Consider the following 17,432-nt stretch of genomic DNA (forward strand, 5'->3'; position numbering starts at 1 on the left):
CATTGCATAAAAGAACCTATTAGAATCCATAAAGTAATTTGATCCAACCAGTTCTATAATGGGAAGCATGCTATTTGATATCCACCTAAAATTTTATTGTTTAAAACCCCACTAGCTATGCAATAGATTTCAGGTTATTCAATAGCTCCTGGATTCTTCATTGGTAATTGAGGAACATGTTGTATATGTACAGTGCTACGTCTCTAAACAGAGTACATAATAATGTAAGAGGTCATATTTCTATTAATTGTCAATTAATTTTTTAATGAAAATGTACAGGATTGGGCTTCTTTTAATCTGAATTATAAAACTCAAAAAGAAAGTAATTGTTAATGAAAACATTTTGTTAAAGTTATTGCCTATAGAATTTCTTCCTTGATCATAGTTGAGTATGAAACATTTTGCTTTTGTTAGTATTTAAAAAGAAGGCCAGTGATTATTTAAAATATAGAGTAAAAATAATGAGGATGAGCATCAAACTTTAACTTGAGTAAGCCCATACAAATATTTCTTCACATGCATTTTTCCATATTATGATGTTATCTAAGTTGTGACTTTCCTAAATTTATGGGGAATTTTCTATGTTATGTTATGGTGCCACTAAAAATAAAGATATAATCGATATGTCTTTATGTTACTTAAAAACTTCCTTTTTAATTTTTTTGGAAATGTACCTCAGAAGATATCACTGCGTATAACATGATCATACTTTTAGGTCTTTTCTGTCTCCCCTCCTTTCAAACCACACAGGCAGAGTGGTTTATTTTAACTATAAAAGTGAATTTTCTTCTTTTCTTTTTCTCTTATCTCTGTGTTTTTTCTTTTATGTGTGTTCTCGAAACACATATTGCTATACATTTTCTTTTGTTTCGTGATTTATTAGCAGGTATCTTTCATAAATAATGATTAAAGAATTCATGTGATCCAATGACATGAATCTGTGATAGCTACTTCATGATTGAAATGCTGTAATATATCATTTCTCAACAAACTTCTTTGCCTACCACTTGTGATGAAATGGGTCTAAAAGGATGTTCTGGTTTGTTTGCTTGTTTTCTGTTTTTTGTGGGTTTTTAAAAATAATCTTTTAGTTTCCTAATAGCTAAAAGATATTTTAACATAATTTCAAATTACACTTTAAGATTTTTATTCCAATGTTTCTTTGAATCCATGTTACTTATTGTTGCCTGAGTGAAACTGGATTTCCCTCCACACATCATACTATTCAGTTTCACAATTTTAGAAATAATTTAAAATAATCATTATTTAGTGTTAGCTCTAAGCTGCTACAGATTTTTATAACTTAATAAGCTCCAATGCTTTTTTAAGATTCTTTACAATAAATATTTTTTATGATTATACTATTTCCAACATAAATATGCCTAAATAAAAATGGCTATCATTTCTAAATGGCTATATTTCACATGGTGAAAGGCAAAAGAGAAATTGACTGCAAAAATCATCTGTCTATGTTAAATACAAGTGCAATAAACTCTTATGAATTGCAAAAAAAGGAAGAAAAATGTAATCCACAGTCATTTCACATTTTAAGTTAAAGGAAATCTGTTAGAATTTGCATGTAGGGGAAAGATGTCTGTATGTTAAAATTCAAAACAAGAATATCTTAGACTGTTTCCAGTGTGCCCATAAAAAGAACCCGAACTAAATTACAAACATATATAATTGAAATCTTAATGAATTTAAATTATGTAGAAAAAAGTATAGAGGGAACTAAACTAAGGGGAAAATTGTGTGAAATAGCAGTATTAAGTAAAATTACTTGTCTGCTGGAAACTTCCTCACATATGTCAAGATGAAGACACAAATTCATGCAAAATTCTGTACTCAGCTGTAATGATAGAGCTTTTATAAAAATAATTTTTAAAATTTTTTTCAGTAAAATGAATGAGCTTTTCTGTGTGGTTATAATTTTATGAATCACAGATATAAAGGTTATGAAGAAATGGAATTAATTTATATAGGAAAGATGTTTGTGAGGAGTGAGAAAAGAAACATGAATATTTCATGAGTGCCTTATAGGAATTTAATCCACAGGTGGATGAAAGTATTCATAGATCCTAGAAACTTTAAAAAATTAGAACCCATTTCACTGCTGAAAAATACACTCTTCTGGACACTTGAGTGTTCAGTGTAAATAAGATCTTTGCTAGAATATAGCTTACAAATTCTTCTTAATTTCAGTGAGGAATCCCTGTGTGCTAACCATCATGATTATTTGTATAGTGAATTTAAATGATAGGGATCTTTAGAACACATATTTAAATTTTGTTCCCCTAAAATTTTTGAAATCATGCCCAACAATATTTCACTATATTAAAAATTATTTTATTTTATATTATTAAAATTTATTATTATGAACACTATTTTCTCTATTATTGTATATAAATATACTCAGAGTTTAAAGAGAGTATAGAGCTTTTCCTTTACAGACTAAATGGCTCAAGGTTCTTTCATTGGACAGGTTCTAATGCCTTCTTCAGTAGTGCCATCTTCCAAGGGGAGGATTAACACCATGGACTGGCATGATCAGAAGTGGTTTTAGAGACGGGCACCACTCTGGTTCTCAGCTCTTTAGTATCATGTGTGGACCATGGAGACAATGCTCTTACTTTTTCCTACTGTTGCCATCTCATGTGCTCCTTCTTTTTCTACATATTAAGGTCTGGTAAACATTTTAAACTACTAACGTACTGCTTTGATGTTTGCCCCTGTCCTTTTTAAAAAATCACTATTGTATACAGCAGTGATATGTAAAATAGGATTCTCATATTCCAAGAAATATAAAAGATCAGCCATTAGGATGCATAAAGGTAAGCTGAAAAATAATTCCATTTCTCCAACTGAATGATATAAATTATGATTCAAATAATCACATTTAATAAATGAGTGGTAATACTAAGTATACATGTATGTATATGCAAATATGTATTATGTGTTTATGTGTGCTTCATGTGTCTTTACTTTTTTATCTCAAAACGTTCCCTTGAAAAAACAGTTGGGACATCAAAACCAGTCCACTCATTGTGCCAAACATGCATTCTACTTTCTTATGGCCATGCTTGAGTTTATGTTACTCCTTCTACTCTTTTTTATCCATCCTTCAAGGCCCAATATAAATTTGAGCTTCTTTGTAACAATTTATTTGATTATCTTTTAGTAGAACTATTTTACATTCTTTTGCAACTCTTTAGTAAATATTGCTTATATCAGTCTTTGCCAGTGATCACCTCATAATGTAAGTATTAAGATATGAGTCATATCTCTCCATCTTGACTGCACATCTGAGAACCTGTGTACCATATTGTATAGACCTTTGAATATTCTGTATCACCTGAGATGAATTACTGCACCACTTAATTACGAACTTTGCTTATACTAAAATAAAATTGTTATTAACTATTTCCAAACATCTGTGAATTATCACCATAACCAAGCTAAATTAAATAAAACCACCTAAGCAAGTTGGTTGTTTTCTTCTTTCTTCAGAGTCTCCAGAGATTCCACAAGCTTCTCTGGGTACTAAGGTTATATAATTATAACCTAATTATCTGTCTTATAAAACCTAATTCTGTTTATATTAATAAACCTTCATGCCACCTACTAAAATTTTTAAAATACATATTGTAGCATTTTTAAGTGTAGACTTAAGTAGACTATTGAGAAAATAGAGTTAGTTATCTTCCTCTAAAAAGTAGTCTTAATTATTCCTAATTTTCTACCCACTCTTCATACCAAAAGGCATTATCCAAACACTGTATGACATGTGCTGCTGCAACTGGCTCACCTAACATTAAAGAAGAAAGGAGATCTCCTTAGGTAAAAGATCATGCTTGTGCAATTGGACATGTCAATGGACAGCGTATTTTTCACATGACAGAAAAATGAATGTACTCCATAAAGCTGCTTCAATCTGGAATATTTTGCCAGAGATCTTAATTTCCACAGCTGGTTCCTGTTGTGACACAGGAACACATAGAAAGAACTTTTTTTTAATTGAAGTATGGTTGATGTACAACATTGTATGTTACAGGTGTACAATATAGTGATTCACAATTTTCAAAGGTCATACCCCATTAATACTTATTATAAAATGTTAGCTACATTCTCTGTGTTGTACAGTATATCCTTGTAGCTTATTTTATATGTAATAGTTTATACTTCTTAATCCCCTACCCTTTTATTGCCCCTCCCCCCCTTCTCACTCCCCACTGGTAACCACTAGTTTGTTCTCTATATCTGTGAGTCTGCTCCTTTTTTGTTGTACTCACTAGTATGTTGTACTTTTTAGATTCCACATCTTTATCCATTCATCTGTTGATGGTCACTTAGGTTGCTTCCATATCTTGACAATTGTAAATAATGCTGCTATGAATATTGAGGTGCATGTATCTTTTCTAAATAGACTTTTGGGGTTTTTTTTGGCTATATACTCAGGAGTGGAATTGCTGGGTAATATGGTAGTTCTATTTTTAGTTTTTTGAGAAACCACCAGTAATCAAAACAGTATGGTACTGGCACAAAAACAGATATATAGATCAATGGAACAGAAGAGAGAGCCCAGAAATAAACCCACACACTTATGGTCAATTAATCTATGACAAAGGAGGCAAAAATATACAATGGAGAAAAGACAGTATCCTCATAAGTTGTGCAGGGAAAACTGGACAGCTACATGTAAAAGAATAAAATTAGAACATTCTCTAACACCATATACAAAAATAAATTCAAATGGACTAAAGACCTAAATATAATACCAGAAATCATAAAACTCTTAGAGGAAAACATAGGAGAACACTCTTTGACATAGATCATAGCAAAATATTTTTGAATCTGTCTCCTAGAGCAAAAGAACTAAAAGTGATAAATAAACAAAAGCAGCTGTATAGCACAGGGAGATCAGCTCAGTGCTTTGTGACCACCTAGAGGGGTGGGATAGGGAAGGTGGGAGGGAGACGCAAGAGGGAGAAGATATGGGGATATATGTATATGTATAGCTGATTCACTTTGTTATAAAGCAGAAACTGACACACCATTGTAAAGCAATTATACTCCAATAAAGATGTTAAAATAAATAAATAAATAAGAATAAATTAAAAAAAAAAGGAACCTAATTAAACTTAAAATCTTTTGCACAGCAAAAGAAGCCATGGACAAAACAAAAAGATATAACCAGCTCATACAACTCACCATTAAAAAAACAAATTGATTAAATAATGGTCAGATGAACTAAATAAACATTTTTCCAAAGAGGAAATGCAGATGGCCAACAGGCACATGAAAAGATGCTCAACATTTCTAATCATCAGAGAAATGCAAATCAAAATTAAAATGAGACATCACCTCTCACCTGTCAGAATGGGTATCATCAAAAAAACACAAATAACAAGTGTTGGTGAGGATGTGGTTATAAGGGAACTTTTGTATACTGTTGGTGGGAATGTAAATTGGTGCGGCTACTGTGGAAAGACCTTTGGATTTGGTGTCCAGGGTAGCATTGTCTTATCCCCCATCTATTGGTAGGGTCACTCAGCCTACATTCTGTTTCTTTAACTGCTTGCCTCAATCAATGATTCTCACTTAATCCTATTTGTTCTGTAGCCCTTATTTCTTGATGCTCAAATTATAAATAGTTTTTTAGTGAACATGCCTCTTCCTTCATTTTATGAAGTAGTAGTTTAGTAGTGACTTAATCCCTAATGACTGTTATTTGGAGCAAGATATTTATCCCCTCTGATATGTATGTATACATACAGTTTCCAATTAACATAAATGACTCCCTACTTCATCATCTTAATTGAAATAATACACGCTCATTCATTTAGTTTGACAAAAAATTTGGATGTAACGACTATATCCATGTAGATTTTAGGTGCTAAAGAAAAACCACACAGCACAACGTATGGGAGAGCACACAGAGAAACAGTTTATTTCAGACAGAAGCAAGGCAGAAATACATACCCAGAGAGAAAAGGTGTAGGTGTCCACTCTAATGAAGAGGAGTGCAGTAAGTCAGAAGCTAGGCAGAAATACACACCCAGAGAGGAGTGGGGGAATCCTGAACAAGGAGCGCAGTAAAGAGATGATTTAAATCAGTTATCCAGGACAGTCCTTCTGGTCTTTGTTTACATTTGGCCAATTATCTCATTTCTTTTTTCACACCTGACTGGTCCCAGGACCCTCCCCCAACATGCGTGCGCAACTTTTTGCTGAGATGGATCCCACCGCAGAGGCCTGCGGGTGCATGTCCACACATATTATGGGGTGGCAGCCCCTCCCTTTTTGACCCCCAAGGAGACTTCCTGCACATGTGCAGACAGGGAAGTTTTCCTTGACCTCAGGAGTGGGCACCTTATCGCTTTACTTCAGCAGAGCTTAGCTTCTGCCATTAGCTTTGTCCTTGGAGTGTCTGGGTGAGAACAGAGCTTCAGTTTTGCTCCACTTAACAAACACCTGTTGTCAAGCTCAGGGGAACATCTATCTCCTACCTCAGTATGGTATATTATGTTATATAACATTTAGTCTCTCTCTCTATCTCTCTCTTTCTATATATATTAGATATAAAAAACCTGGTAGTGATATGAAGTATGAAGAAACGTGAAACAGAGCAAGAAGTTGGAGGGTGACTAGAGGTGGCAGTCCAGGGTGGTTTTAGAAGGAGTGGTCAGGCCAGGACTCTGAAGAGGCCTGAATGAAGTGAAGAGCCCTTTGAGCAGAGCCCTAAATGAAGCAAGGGAGTGATTTTTTAAAGATGGGGGAAGTCTGGCCAGGGCAGAGGTCAATGAAAAGGCCATTTTGGCTGGAATGTATTATCAAAGGGTGGAGTTAAATGAAGCAATGATTAAAAAAAAAAAAAAAAAAGCCAAGGCCCAAATCCAGTGGGCCCTGTAGACCTTGGAGAGGATTATGCATTTTATTCTTAATGGTATGGGAAGTCACTGAAAGTCTCATGAGTCATCTTTTTAGAGCACTATAGGTGAGGTTATTTTCAAATAATGGCGTTACTAAAAGGGGTCCTTTTGACTAGGGAAGAACCTTTCTCAACTTCTCCTTTATTACATGAAACAAAATTCTCATGTTACAAAGGTTAAATTTGTTTCCTTTTATTATACTCAAAAGATAGTAATCTCATTAAAGCTAAACTTTTGTGATTCTAAGTTAAAAAACATATTCAAGGGTAACAATTTCACAATATATATCCAATCATCACACTGTATATTTTAAATGTATACAATTTTATTTGTCAATTATATCTCAATAAAGTTGGAAACAATTTTTTGGTATCATTAATTTTCTCTGTTTTTTTTCTATTCCCTGTTTCATTTATCTCTCTTCTAATCTTTATTATTTCCTTAATTCTGCTAGCTTTGAGTTTAGTCAGTTCTTTTTCTTATTCCTTTAGTTGTAAAGCTAGGTTGTTGATTTGACATCTTTCCTGTTTTTTTAATATAAGCATTTAGAGCTATAAATTTCCCCCTTAGCTCTGCTTTCCCTATGTTTTTGGTATATGTTGTTTTCATTTACATTCATTTCTAAGTATTTTCTAACTGCCCTTATGATTTCTTTTTTAACTCCTTGGTTTTCAGAGTGTGATGTTTAATTTCCACTATTTTGTGAATTTTTGAGATTTTCTCTGTTACCAATTTCTAACATCATCTTGTTATGGTCATAGAAGGTACTTTGCATGATGTTTGTCTTTTTAAATTTCTTAAGTCTTAATTTGTGGCCTGACATATGGTCTATCTTGAAACATGCCCCATTGCACTTGAAAATGTTTTGCTGTTGTTTTGAGGTAATGTTCTGTATATGTCTGTTAGATCTAGTTGGTTTATTTTGTTGTTTAAGTCCTCTATTTCCTTACTTATCATCTGTTTGATTATTCCATTATTGAGTAGTGTACTGAAGTCTCCAACTCTTATTTTAAAACTATTGCTCCCTTCATTTCTGTCAGTTTTTGTTTCACATATGATGATATTTCAGTAGTATGTAAATGTTTATAATAGTTATATCTTCTTGCTGTATTGTAAATTTTATTAGTGCATAATGTCATTCTTTTTCTCTTGTAACATTTTTGGATTTAAGGTCTATTTTGTCTGATATTAGTATAGCCATCCCTGCTCTCTTTTGGCTATTATTTGCATTGATAATCTTTTTCCTTCCCTTCACTTTCAACCTAGTCTCTCTTTAGTCTTTGAATCTAAAGTGATTCCCTAGAGACAGCTTAAAGTTGGATAATATGATTTTAGTCATTCTGCCTACTCTGTCATTTCACTGGAGAGTTTGATCCATTTACATTTAAAGTAATTACCAATAAGGAGGGACTCCTATCATTTTGCTATTTGTTTTCTATATGCCTTATAGCTCTTTTTGGTCCTCATTTTCTGCATTGTTGTCTTCTTTTGTGTTTAGTCAATTTCTCTTTGTACTGAGATATTTAAATTCCTTTTGCATTTCCTTTTATGTTTATCCTATAGCTATTTTAGTTTTTGGTTACCATGGGATTTCACTTATTCTAAAATTGTAACACTGTAATTTGAATTCATACCAGCTTAACTTCAATAATGTACAAACACTCAGTTCCTTTACAGCTCCATCCCCATTCTTTTGGTTGTTGATATCACAACTTTACATCTTTATACATTGTGTGCCCAAACATGAACTGGGATAATTCTTTTAAACACATTAGTCTGTTAAATTATGTAGAAAACAAAATTTGGAGTTACAGAAAAAAAGTCACAATAATACTAGCTATTAGAATAATATTTCTGAATGTAATAGTCTCTTAATGTCAAAAACAATCAGTGCAGTTACAAACCATTGCTACAGTAGTACTATTTTATAATTGTCATGTATTTATCTTCATTGAGAACTGTATTTGTTCATATGGCTTTAGTTACTGTCTAGTGTCCTTTCATTTCATCTTGCAGGACTCCCTTGAGTATTTTTTTCAGGGTAAGTCTAGTGGTAACAAACTTCCTCAGCTTTTGTTTATCTGGAATGTCTTAATTTCTCCCTCATTTTTGATAGACAGGCTTGCCAGATACAGGACAGTTTTTTCCTTTCAGTGCTTTAAATACATTATTCCACTGCCTTTTGTTCTCTAAAGTTTCTGATGAGAAATATGCTGATGATGTTATTGAGGATCCCCTATATGTGATGAGTCACTTGTTTCTTGCTGCTTTGAAGATTCTCTCTTTTTCTTTGTCTTTTGAAAATTTGATTATAATGTGTCTCGGTGTGGCCTTCTTTGAGTTCCTCTGCCATGAAATTCATTGAGCTTCTTGAATGTTAATATTCATGACTGAAATTTTCAGCAGTTATTTCTCCAGTATTCTCTGTCTCTTTCTCTCAGTTTTCTTTCTGGAACTCTTACAGTGTGCTCTTTGTCCACTTGGTTGTGTCCATGTCCACTGGTCCCTTGGGCTCTGTTTACTTTTCTTCAATCTTTTGTTTCTCTTCCTCTAATTCAAGGATTTCCATTGTCTTATCTTTAAATTCATTGATTCTTTCTTCTGCTCTTTCATATCTGCCTGTGAATCCATCTGATGAATCTTTCATTTCAGTTACTGCAGTTTTAAGCTTCAGAATTATGTTTTGGTTTCTTTTTAGGCTTTCTCTCTTTATTGGTATTTCCATTTTGGTCATACATTGTTTTCTTGACTTTGCCCACATCTTCCTGTAGTTATTTAAGCATCTCTAACACAGTTGTTTCAAAGTTTTTGTCTAGTATACCTGCCATGAGGTCTTTTTCAGGGACAATTTCTGCTGATTTCATTTTTCCTTTGAATGGACCATGTTTCCCTGTTTCTTTGCAAGCCTTATGATTTTATGTTGAAAACTGGACATTTGAATGTACTAATGTGGTAACTCTGGAAATCAGATCCTCCTTCTTCCCCCTGGTTAACTCTTATTGTTATTGTTGTTGTTTATTTTGATTTTTAAAAAAATATTGTTTTAGGTTGGGTCTGTGCCAAGATGTAAACCTAAGGTCTTCTCAGTGTGCCAGTCTTCTAAATCACCAGGGAGTCGTTTCAGCCAGAGGAGAAGGGGCAGCAACAAATGCAGGGAATTGCAACAACAATGGCTGCCCACTTCTGTAATCAAAGGCTCCCCACCTCTGTGATCAAAGGCAGCAACCAAAGATCAGAGCAAGATCCCGATATTTGCAAGACAGGGTCCTTTTTACCCACCCTGACTCCCACAATCTGTGTAGAAGTTGCTCCGGGAACATATGTACAGCAACTACTTGGCTGAGGTGGTGATGGTAGCTGCTGACACCTGAAATGACCAAAATTTACCATAATTTACTGTCCATGTCTTCTTCTAGAAGTTTCAGGGCTTTAATAGTCTCCAGAATTCCAAACTATCTTCATCAAGCAGATTCTTCCAGTACAATTGTTGTCTAGGTGGGGAGACAGATTCCTGGTGCTTCCGACTCCACCTCTTTCCTAGAATCCTCCCTTAGTGATGTGGATGGACCTAGAGTCTGTCATACAGAGTGAAGTAAGTCAGAAAGAGAAAAACATTTGCATTTCTTAATATTCATTGAAACTTTAACATATAGACACTCTTTCTTTGTGCTTTAAAAGTTAAGATTCAGATTATTTTTTGAAACAATTTTTATGATGGATTCAGTGGAATTGTTCAGATGAGCATTTTCAGTTTGTAGGAAGTATTCATAAGAAAGTTAATTATGCACATGGATGTTTAACCATGGAATTATCTGCTTCATAATTTAAATTCTCCAAAAAAAACATATTTTAAAATGCTCCAAGTCAAAAGAGCTTAATACCTTTCAAAATAGCTATATAGAAATATAATGTAATATTTGTGTTGAATGCTGAAAATATTATTTACAAATAAAATTTTTGTCACTAGTTTTTTAGGGATCTGAAAATCCCTAAAATGTAAATGGCAAGCATTTATATTAATTTATTTGAAACACTTAAACAACAAGATATAGAAAGGAACATACACGCTCCCAAATACCTAGAGAAAGTAGAATGTTTCCACATCCTGAAATTCATTGAAAAATAGCAAGCAATTGATTACAACTAAAGGAGATGTCTGGGTTCACTACAGAGAAAAATATGGCCTCTCTAGGAGAAATTTTGAATATTAATATGAGTTAAATAGTAGGTAACTTCCTTGAAAATGGAGAAAGAAAAAAATTTAGAAAAACTAAAAACTCTGGGGGAAAAAACTACCCGAGTTGCACTTGCTGCATTAGTTCAGAATCTTACTTGCATTGTACTTACTTGCATCTGGACTGTCTGTATGGTTTGGTGTATTGCGTAACAGAGAACATAAATGATACAGCAAGACTAGTTCATTCCTCTTTATTTGGAAATGTGGCTAGGAACCTTTAATGGGATACATAAAATAAACTTTTTAATTTAGTATTTAAAAATACATAAAAATGAAAGAATAAATTGTCCAAAATGCACAATAGGCAGAAGTGACTGGTAAATGTCTCTTTTCTAAAGTGAAAGGCTTAAGAATCAGAACTCTCAATAATCAGATTGTTTGATCTGATTTGCTCTGAATTTCTCATTATTGAATCTTGCTGTAAATATAATGTGCTTCTGTGAACTATAGGAAAAATTACTGAGTTGTATCCAGCTTATAGTGACGGAAATTTATGAAGATCATCAGCATGGATTTATATTGTTCATTCTGATGAGAATCCAGGAATACAGGAATAAGTAAAATATTCTAAGAAAGAGGTTGTGCCCTCTAAAAGCTTAGGTTAAATCTTGAAAAGTATATACAGAATTATCATTTTTATTAGTTTATAGTTTTTATTTTTATATGTAATTAATGTCTTTGAGAAGAGAGAATACATTTTCCTGATGTTCAGGTTTATGAGGACTTTTTAGATTCCTTGCTTACAAGTGATTTTCTGTACTCTGGTTTTACAGGCTGGGATACAAGTATGGGACAATACAAAGCTTTAACTTTAAGATAGAATCCAAGCTTTGCATTTCTTGGCTCGTTAATCTTCTGAGCCTCCATTTATTAATCTATGAAATGGAGAGTACAACCAAACTGGTCAAGTCTAAGTATTCAAGGACACAACATCAAATGGGAATTGAATGGTGGATTTTTTGCACAGGCAAAAAGTTTTACTTGGAGAAGTAAAATGTGCTTTAATTATTCAGCAACACAAGAATAGAGTCAATAAATTAGTGATAAAGGATAACAACTGTAGATTTAGCAAGTGTCTTTTATTGGATCATTATTTTCTTTTTTCCTTTTTTAACATCTTTATTGGAGTATAATTGCTTTACAATGTTGAGTTAGTTTCTGCTGTATAACAAAGTGAATCAGCTATATGTATACATATATCCCCATATCCCTTCCTTCTTATGTCTCCCTCCCACCCTCCCTATCCCACCCCTCTAGGTGGGCACAAAGGACTGAGCTGATCTCCCTGTGCTATGCAGCTGCATCCAACTAGCTATCTATTTTACATTTGGTAATGTATATATGTCAATGCTACTCTCTCACTTCGTCCCAGCTTACCCTTCCCCTCCCTGTGTCCTCAAGTCCATACTCTACATCAGCATCTTTATTCCTGTCCTGCCCCAGGTTCTTCAGAACCATATATTTTTTTTTAGATTCCATATATATGTGTTAGCATACGGTATTTGTTTTACTCTTTCTGACTTACTTCACTCAGTATGACAGATTCTAGGTCCATCCACCTCTCTACAAATAACTCAGTTTCATTTCTTTTTTTAAGGCTGAGTAATATTCCACTGTATATACGTGTCACATCTTCTTTATCCATTCATCTGTCGATGGACACTTAGGTTGATTCCATGTCCTGGCTATTGTAAATAGTGCTGCAATGAACATTGTGGTACATGACTCTTTTTGAATTGTGGTTTTCTCAGGGTATATGCCCAGTACTGGTATTATGGGGTCATAGGGTAGTTCTATTTTTAATTTTTTAAGGAACCTCCATACTGTTCTCCATAGTGGCTCTATCAATTTACATTCCCACCAACAGTGCAAGAGAGTTCCTTTTTCTCCACACCCTCTCCAGCATTTATTCTTGGTAGATTTTTTGATGATGGCCATTCTGACCTGTGTGAGATGATATCTCCTTGTAGTTTTGATTTGCATCTCTCTAATGATTAGTGATGTTGAGCATCCTTTCATGTTTGTTGTCAATCTGTATATCTTCTTTGGAGAAATGTCTATTTAGGTCTTCTGCCCGTTTTTGGATTGGGTTGTTTGTTTTTTTGATATTGAGCTACATGAGATGCTTGTATATTTTTGGACATTTATCCTTTGTCAGTTGCTTCATTTACAAATATTTTCTCCCACTCTGAGGGTTGTCTTTTGTCTTATTTATGGTTTCCTTTGCTGTGCAAAGGCTTTTAAGTTTCATTAGGTCCCATTTGTTTATTTTTGTTTTTATTTCCATTTCTCTAGGAGGTGGGTCAAAAAGGATCTTGCTGTGATTTACATCATAGAGTGTGCTGCCTATGTTTTCCTCTAAGAGATTTATAGTGTCTGGCCTTACATTTAGGTCTTTAATCCATTTTGAGTTTATTTTTTGTGTATGGTGTTAGGAAGTGTTCTAATTTCATTCTTTTACATGTAGCTGTCCAGTTTTCCCAGCACCATTTATTGAAGAGGCTGTCTTTTCTCCATTGTATATTCTTGCCTCCTTTATCAGAGATAAGGTGACCATATGTGTGTCGGTTTATCTCTGGGCTTTCTATCCTGTTCCATTGATCTATATTTCTAGTTTTTTGCCAGTACCATACAATCTTGTTTACTGTAGCTTTGTAGTATAGTCTGAAGTCAGGGAGCCTGATTCCTCAAGCTCCTCTTTTCTTTCTCAAGATTGCTTTGGCTATTCGAGGTCTTTTGTGTTTCCATACAAATTGTGAAATTCTTTGTTCTAGTTCTGTGAAAAATGACATTGGTAGTTTGATAGGGATTTCATTCAATCTGTAGATTGCTTTGGGTAGTATAGTCATTTTCAAAATGTTGATTCTTCCAATCCAGGAACATGTTATATCTCTCCATCTGTTTGTATCATCTTTAATTTCTTTTATCAGTGTTGTATAGTTTTCTGCATACAGGTCCTTTGTCTCCTTAGGTAGTTTTATTCCTAGGAATTTTATTGTTTTTGTTGCAGTGGTAAATGGGAGTGTTTCCTTAATTTCTCTTTCAGGTTTTTCGTCATTAGTGTATAGGAATGCAGGAGATTTCTGTGCATTAATTTTGTATCTTGCTACTTTACCAAATTCATTGATTAGCTCTAGTGGTTTTCTGGTAGCATCTTTAGGATTCTATGTGTATAGTGCCATGTTATCTGCAAACAGTGACAGTTATACTTCTTCTTTTCCAATTTGGATTCCCTTTATTTCTTTTTCTTCTCTGATTGCTGTGGCTAAAACTTCCAAAACTATGTTGAATAATAGTAGTGAGAGTGGGCAACCTTGCCTTGTTCCTGATCTTAGAGGAAATGGTTTCAGTTTTTCACCACTGAGAATGATGTTAGCTGTGGGTTTGTCATACATGGCCTTAATTATGTTGAAGTAGATTCCCTCTATGCCTACTTTCTGGAGAGATTTTATCAAAAATGGGTGTTGAATTTTGTTGAAAGCTTTTTCTGCATCTATTGAGATTATCATATTGTTTTTATCCTTCAGTTTCCTAATATGGTGTTTCACATTGATTGATTTGTGTATATTGAAGAATCCCTGTGCTCCTAGGATAAACCCCACTTGATCATAGTGTATGATCCTTTTAATGTGCTGTTGTATTCTGTTTGCTAGTATTTTGTTGAGGATTTTTACATCTATGTTCATCAGTGATATTGGCCTGTTGTTTTCTTTTTTTGTGCTATCTTTATCTGGTTTTGGTATCAGGGTGATAACAAACTCTTCAAAACTCTTCTATATTTTGGAAGAGTTTGAGAAGGATAGGTGTTAGCTCTCCTCTAGAAGTTTGATAGAATTCGCTTGTGAAGCCTTCTGTTCCTGGACTTCTGTTTGTTGGAAGATTTTTCATCACAGTTTGAATTTCAGTGCTTGTGATTGGTCTGTTTATATTTTCTATTTCTTCCTGGTCCAGTCTCGGAAGGTTGTGCTTTTCTAAGAATTTGTCCATTTTTTCTAGGTTGTCCATTTTATTGGCATATAGTTGCTTGTAGTAATCTCTCATGATCCTTTGTATTTCTGCAGTGTCAGTTGTTCCTTCTCCTTTTTCATTTCTAATTCTGTTGATTTGAGTCTTCTCCCTTTTTTTCTTGATGAGTCCAGCTAATGGTTTATCAATTTCGTTTATCTTCTCCAAGAACCAGTTTTCAGTTTTATTGATCTTTGCTATCGTTTCCTTCATTTCTTTTTCATTTATTTCTGATCTGAATTTTATGTTTTCTTTCCTTCTGCTAACTTTGGGTTTTTTTGTTCTTCTTTCTCTAATTGCTTTAGGTGTAAGCTTAGGTTGTTTATTTGAGATGTTTCCTGTTTCTTGAGGTAGGATTGTATTGCTCTAAACTTCCCTCTTAGAACTCCTTTGCTGCATCCCATAGGTTTTGGGTTGTCGTGTTTTCATTGTCATTTGTTTCTAGATATTTTTCTATTTCCTCTTTGATTTCGTCAGTGAGCTCTTGGTCATTTAGTAGTGTATTGTTTAGCCTCTATGTGTTTGTATTTTTTACAGTTTTTTCCCTGTAATTGATATCTAATCTTATAGCATTATTGTTGGAGAAGATACTTGATGCGATTTCAATTTTCTTAAGTTTAGCACAGCTTGATTTGTGACCCAAGATATAATCTATCCTGGAGAATGTTCCATGAGCACTTGAGAAGAAAGTGTATTGTTGTTTTTGGATGGAATGTCCTATCAATATCAATTAAGTCCATTTGTCTAATGTGTCATTTAAAGCTTGTGTTTCCTTGTTTATTTTCATTTTGGATGATCTGTGCATTGGTGAAAGTGGGGTGTTAAAGTCCCCTAGTATGATTGTGTTACTGTCGGTTTCCCCTTTTATGGCTGTTAACATTTGCCTTATGTATTGAAGTGCTCCTATGTTGGGTGCATAAATATTTACAATTGTTAAATCTTCTTCTTGGATTGATCCCTTGATCATTATGTAGTGTCCTTCTTTGTCTCTTGTAATAGTCTTTATTTTAGAGTCTATTTTGTCTGATATGAGAAATGCTACTCCAGCTTTCTTTTGATTTCCATTTGCATGGAATATCTTTTTCCGTCCCTTCACTTTCAGTCTGTATGTGTCCCTCGGTCTGAAGTGGGTCTCTTGTAGACAACATATATACAGGTCTTGTTTTGTATCCATTCAGCCCGTCTATGTCTTTTGGTTGGAGTGTTTAATCCATTTACATTTAAGGTAATTATCGATATGTATGTTCCTATTAAAATAAAATAAAAAAGAAGAGAGCAACCAAACCAATAAACAAATCCACCAGTAATAACAAGCTCTAAAAAATAAACTAAGATAAACATAAAAATCAGAAACAAATCAGTCACAGACAGCAAACCCCAAGTCTACAGTTGCTCCCAAAGTCCACCGCCTCAATTTTGGGATGATTCATTGTCTATTCGGGTATTCCACAGATGCAGGTACAGCAAGTTGATTGTGGGATTTAATCCACTGCTCCTGAGGCTGCAAGGAGAAATTTCCATTTCTCTTCTTTGTTTGCACAGCTACTGGTGTTCAGCTTTGGCTTTGGTCCTGCCTCTGCATGTAGGCTGCCCTCAGGCATCTATTCTCTACCCAGACAGGAGGGGGTAAAGCAGTGGCTGATTAGGGGGCTCTGGCTCACTCAGGCCAGGGGTAGGGAGGGGTATGGAATGTGACGTGAGCCTACACGGCAGAGGCCAGCGTGACATTGCAACAGCCTGAGGCACACTGTGTGTTCTCTGGGGAAGTTGTCCCTGGCTCACGGGACCCTGGCAGGGGTGAGCTGCGCAGGCTCCCAGGGGTGGGGGGGTGTGGATAGTGACCAGTGCTTGCACACAGGATTCTTGGTGGCAGTGGCAGCAGCCTTAGCGTTTCATGCCCATCTCTGGGGTCAGAGCTGATAGCCGCAGCTCGCGCCCATCTCTGGAGCTCCTTCAGATGGTTCTCTGCCTTCTGTGGGCAGACAGGAAGGAATCCCCTCTCCTCATGCACCCCGAAACCATGGTCTCTTGACTCTTAGACAGGTCCAGACTTTTTCCTGGACTCCCTCCAGGCTAGCTGTGGCGCACTAACCCCCTCAGGCTGTCTTCACGTAGGCAACCCTGTCCTCTCCCTGCGATCTGACCTCTGAAGCCTGAGCCTCAGCTCCCAGCACCCACCCACCCCGGCGGCTGAGCAGACAAGCCTCTCAGGCTGGTGAGTGCTGGTCAGCACTGATCCTCTGTGTGAGAATCTCTCTGCT

General features: G+C 34.9%; 1 protein-coding gene across 3 annotated transcripts in view; it reads left to right on the plus strand.

Annotated features, from left to right (window-relative positions):
• The window catches only part of NCAM2 (neural cell adhesion molecule 2), a 491,886-nt gene that overhangs the window by 408,607 nt on the left and 65,847 nt on the right, over positions 1–17,432 (plus strand). The window contains exon 13 of one of the 3 annotated variants that reach the window (XM_082460391.1): positions 6,577–17,125. The exons of the other annotated variants lie outside the window; for them this stretch is intronic. Coding sequence (XP_082316517.1) covers positions 6,577–6,602 — 26 coding nt within the window. The 3' untranslated portion in view covers positions 6,603–17,125. Of the gene's footprint in view, positions 1–6,576; positions 17,126–17,432 lie in introns of those variants that run through there. 3 annotated transcript variants of the gene reach the window in all.

The sequence above is a fragment of the Balaenoptera physalus genome, assembly GCF_965194825.1.
Source record: "Balaenoptera physalus genome assembly, chromosome: 4".
NCBI classification, from domain to species: Eukaryota; Metazoa; Chordata; class Mammalia; order Artiodactyla; family Balaenopteridae; genus Balaenoptera; species Balaenoptera physalus.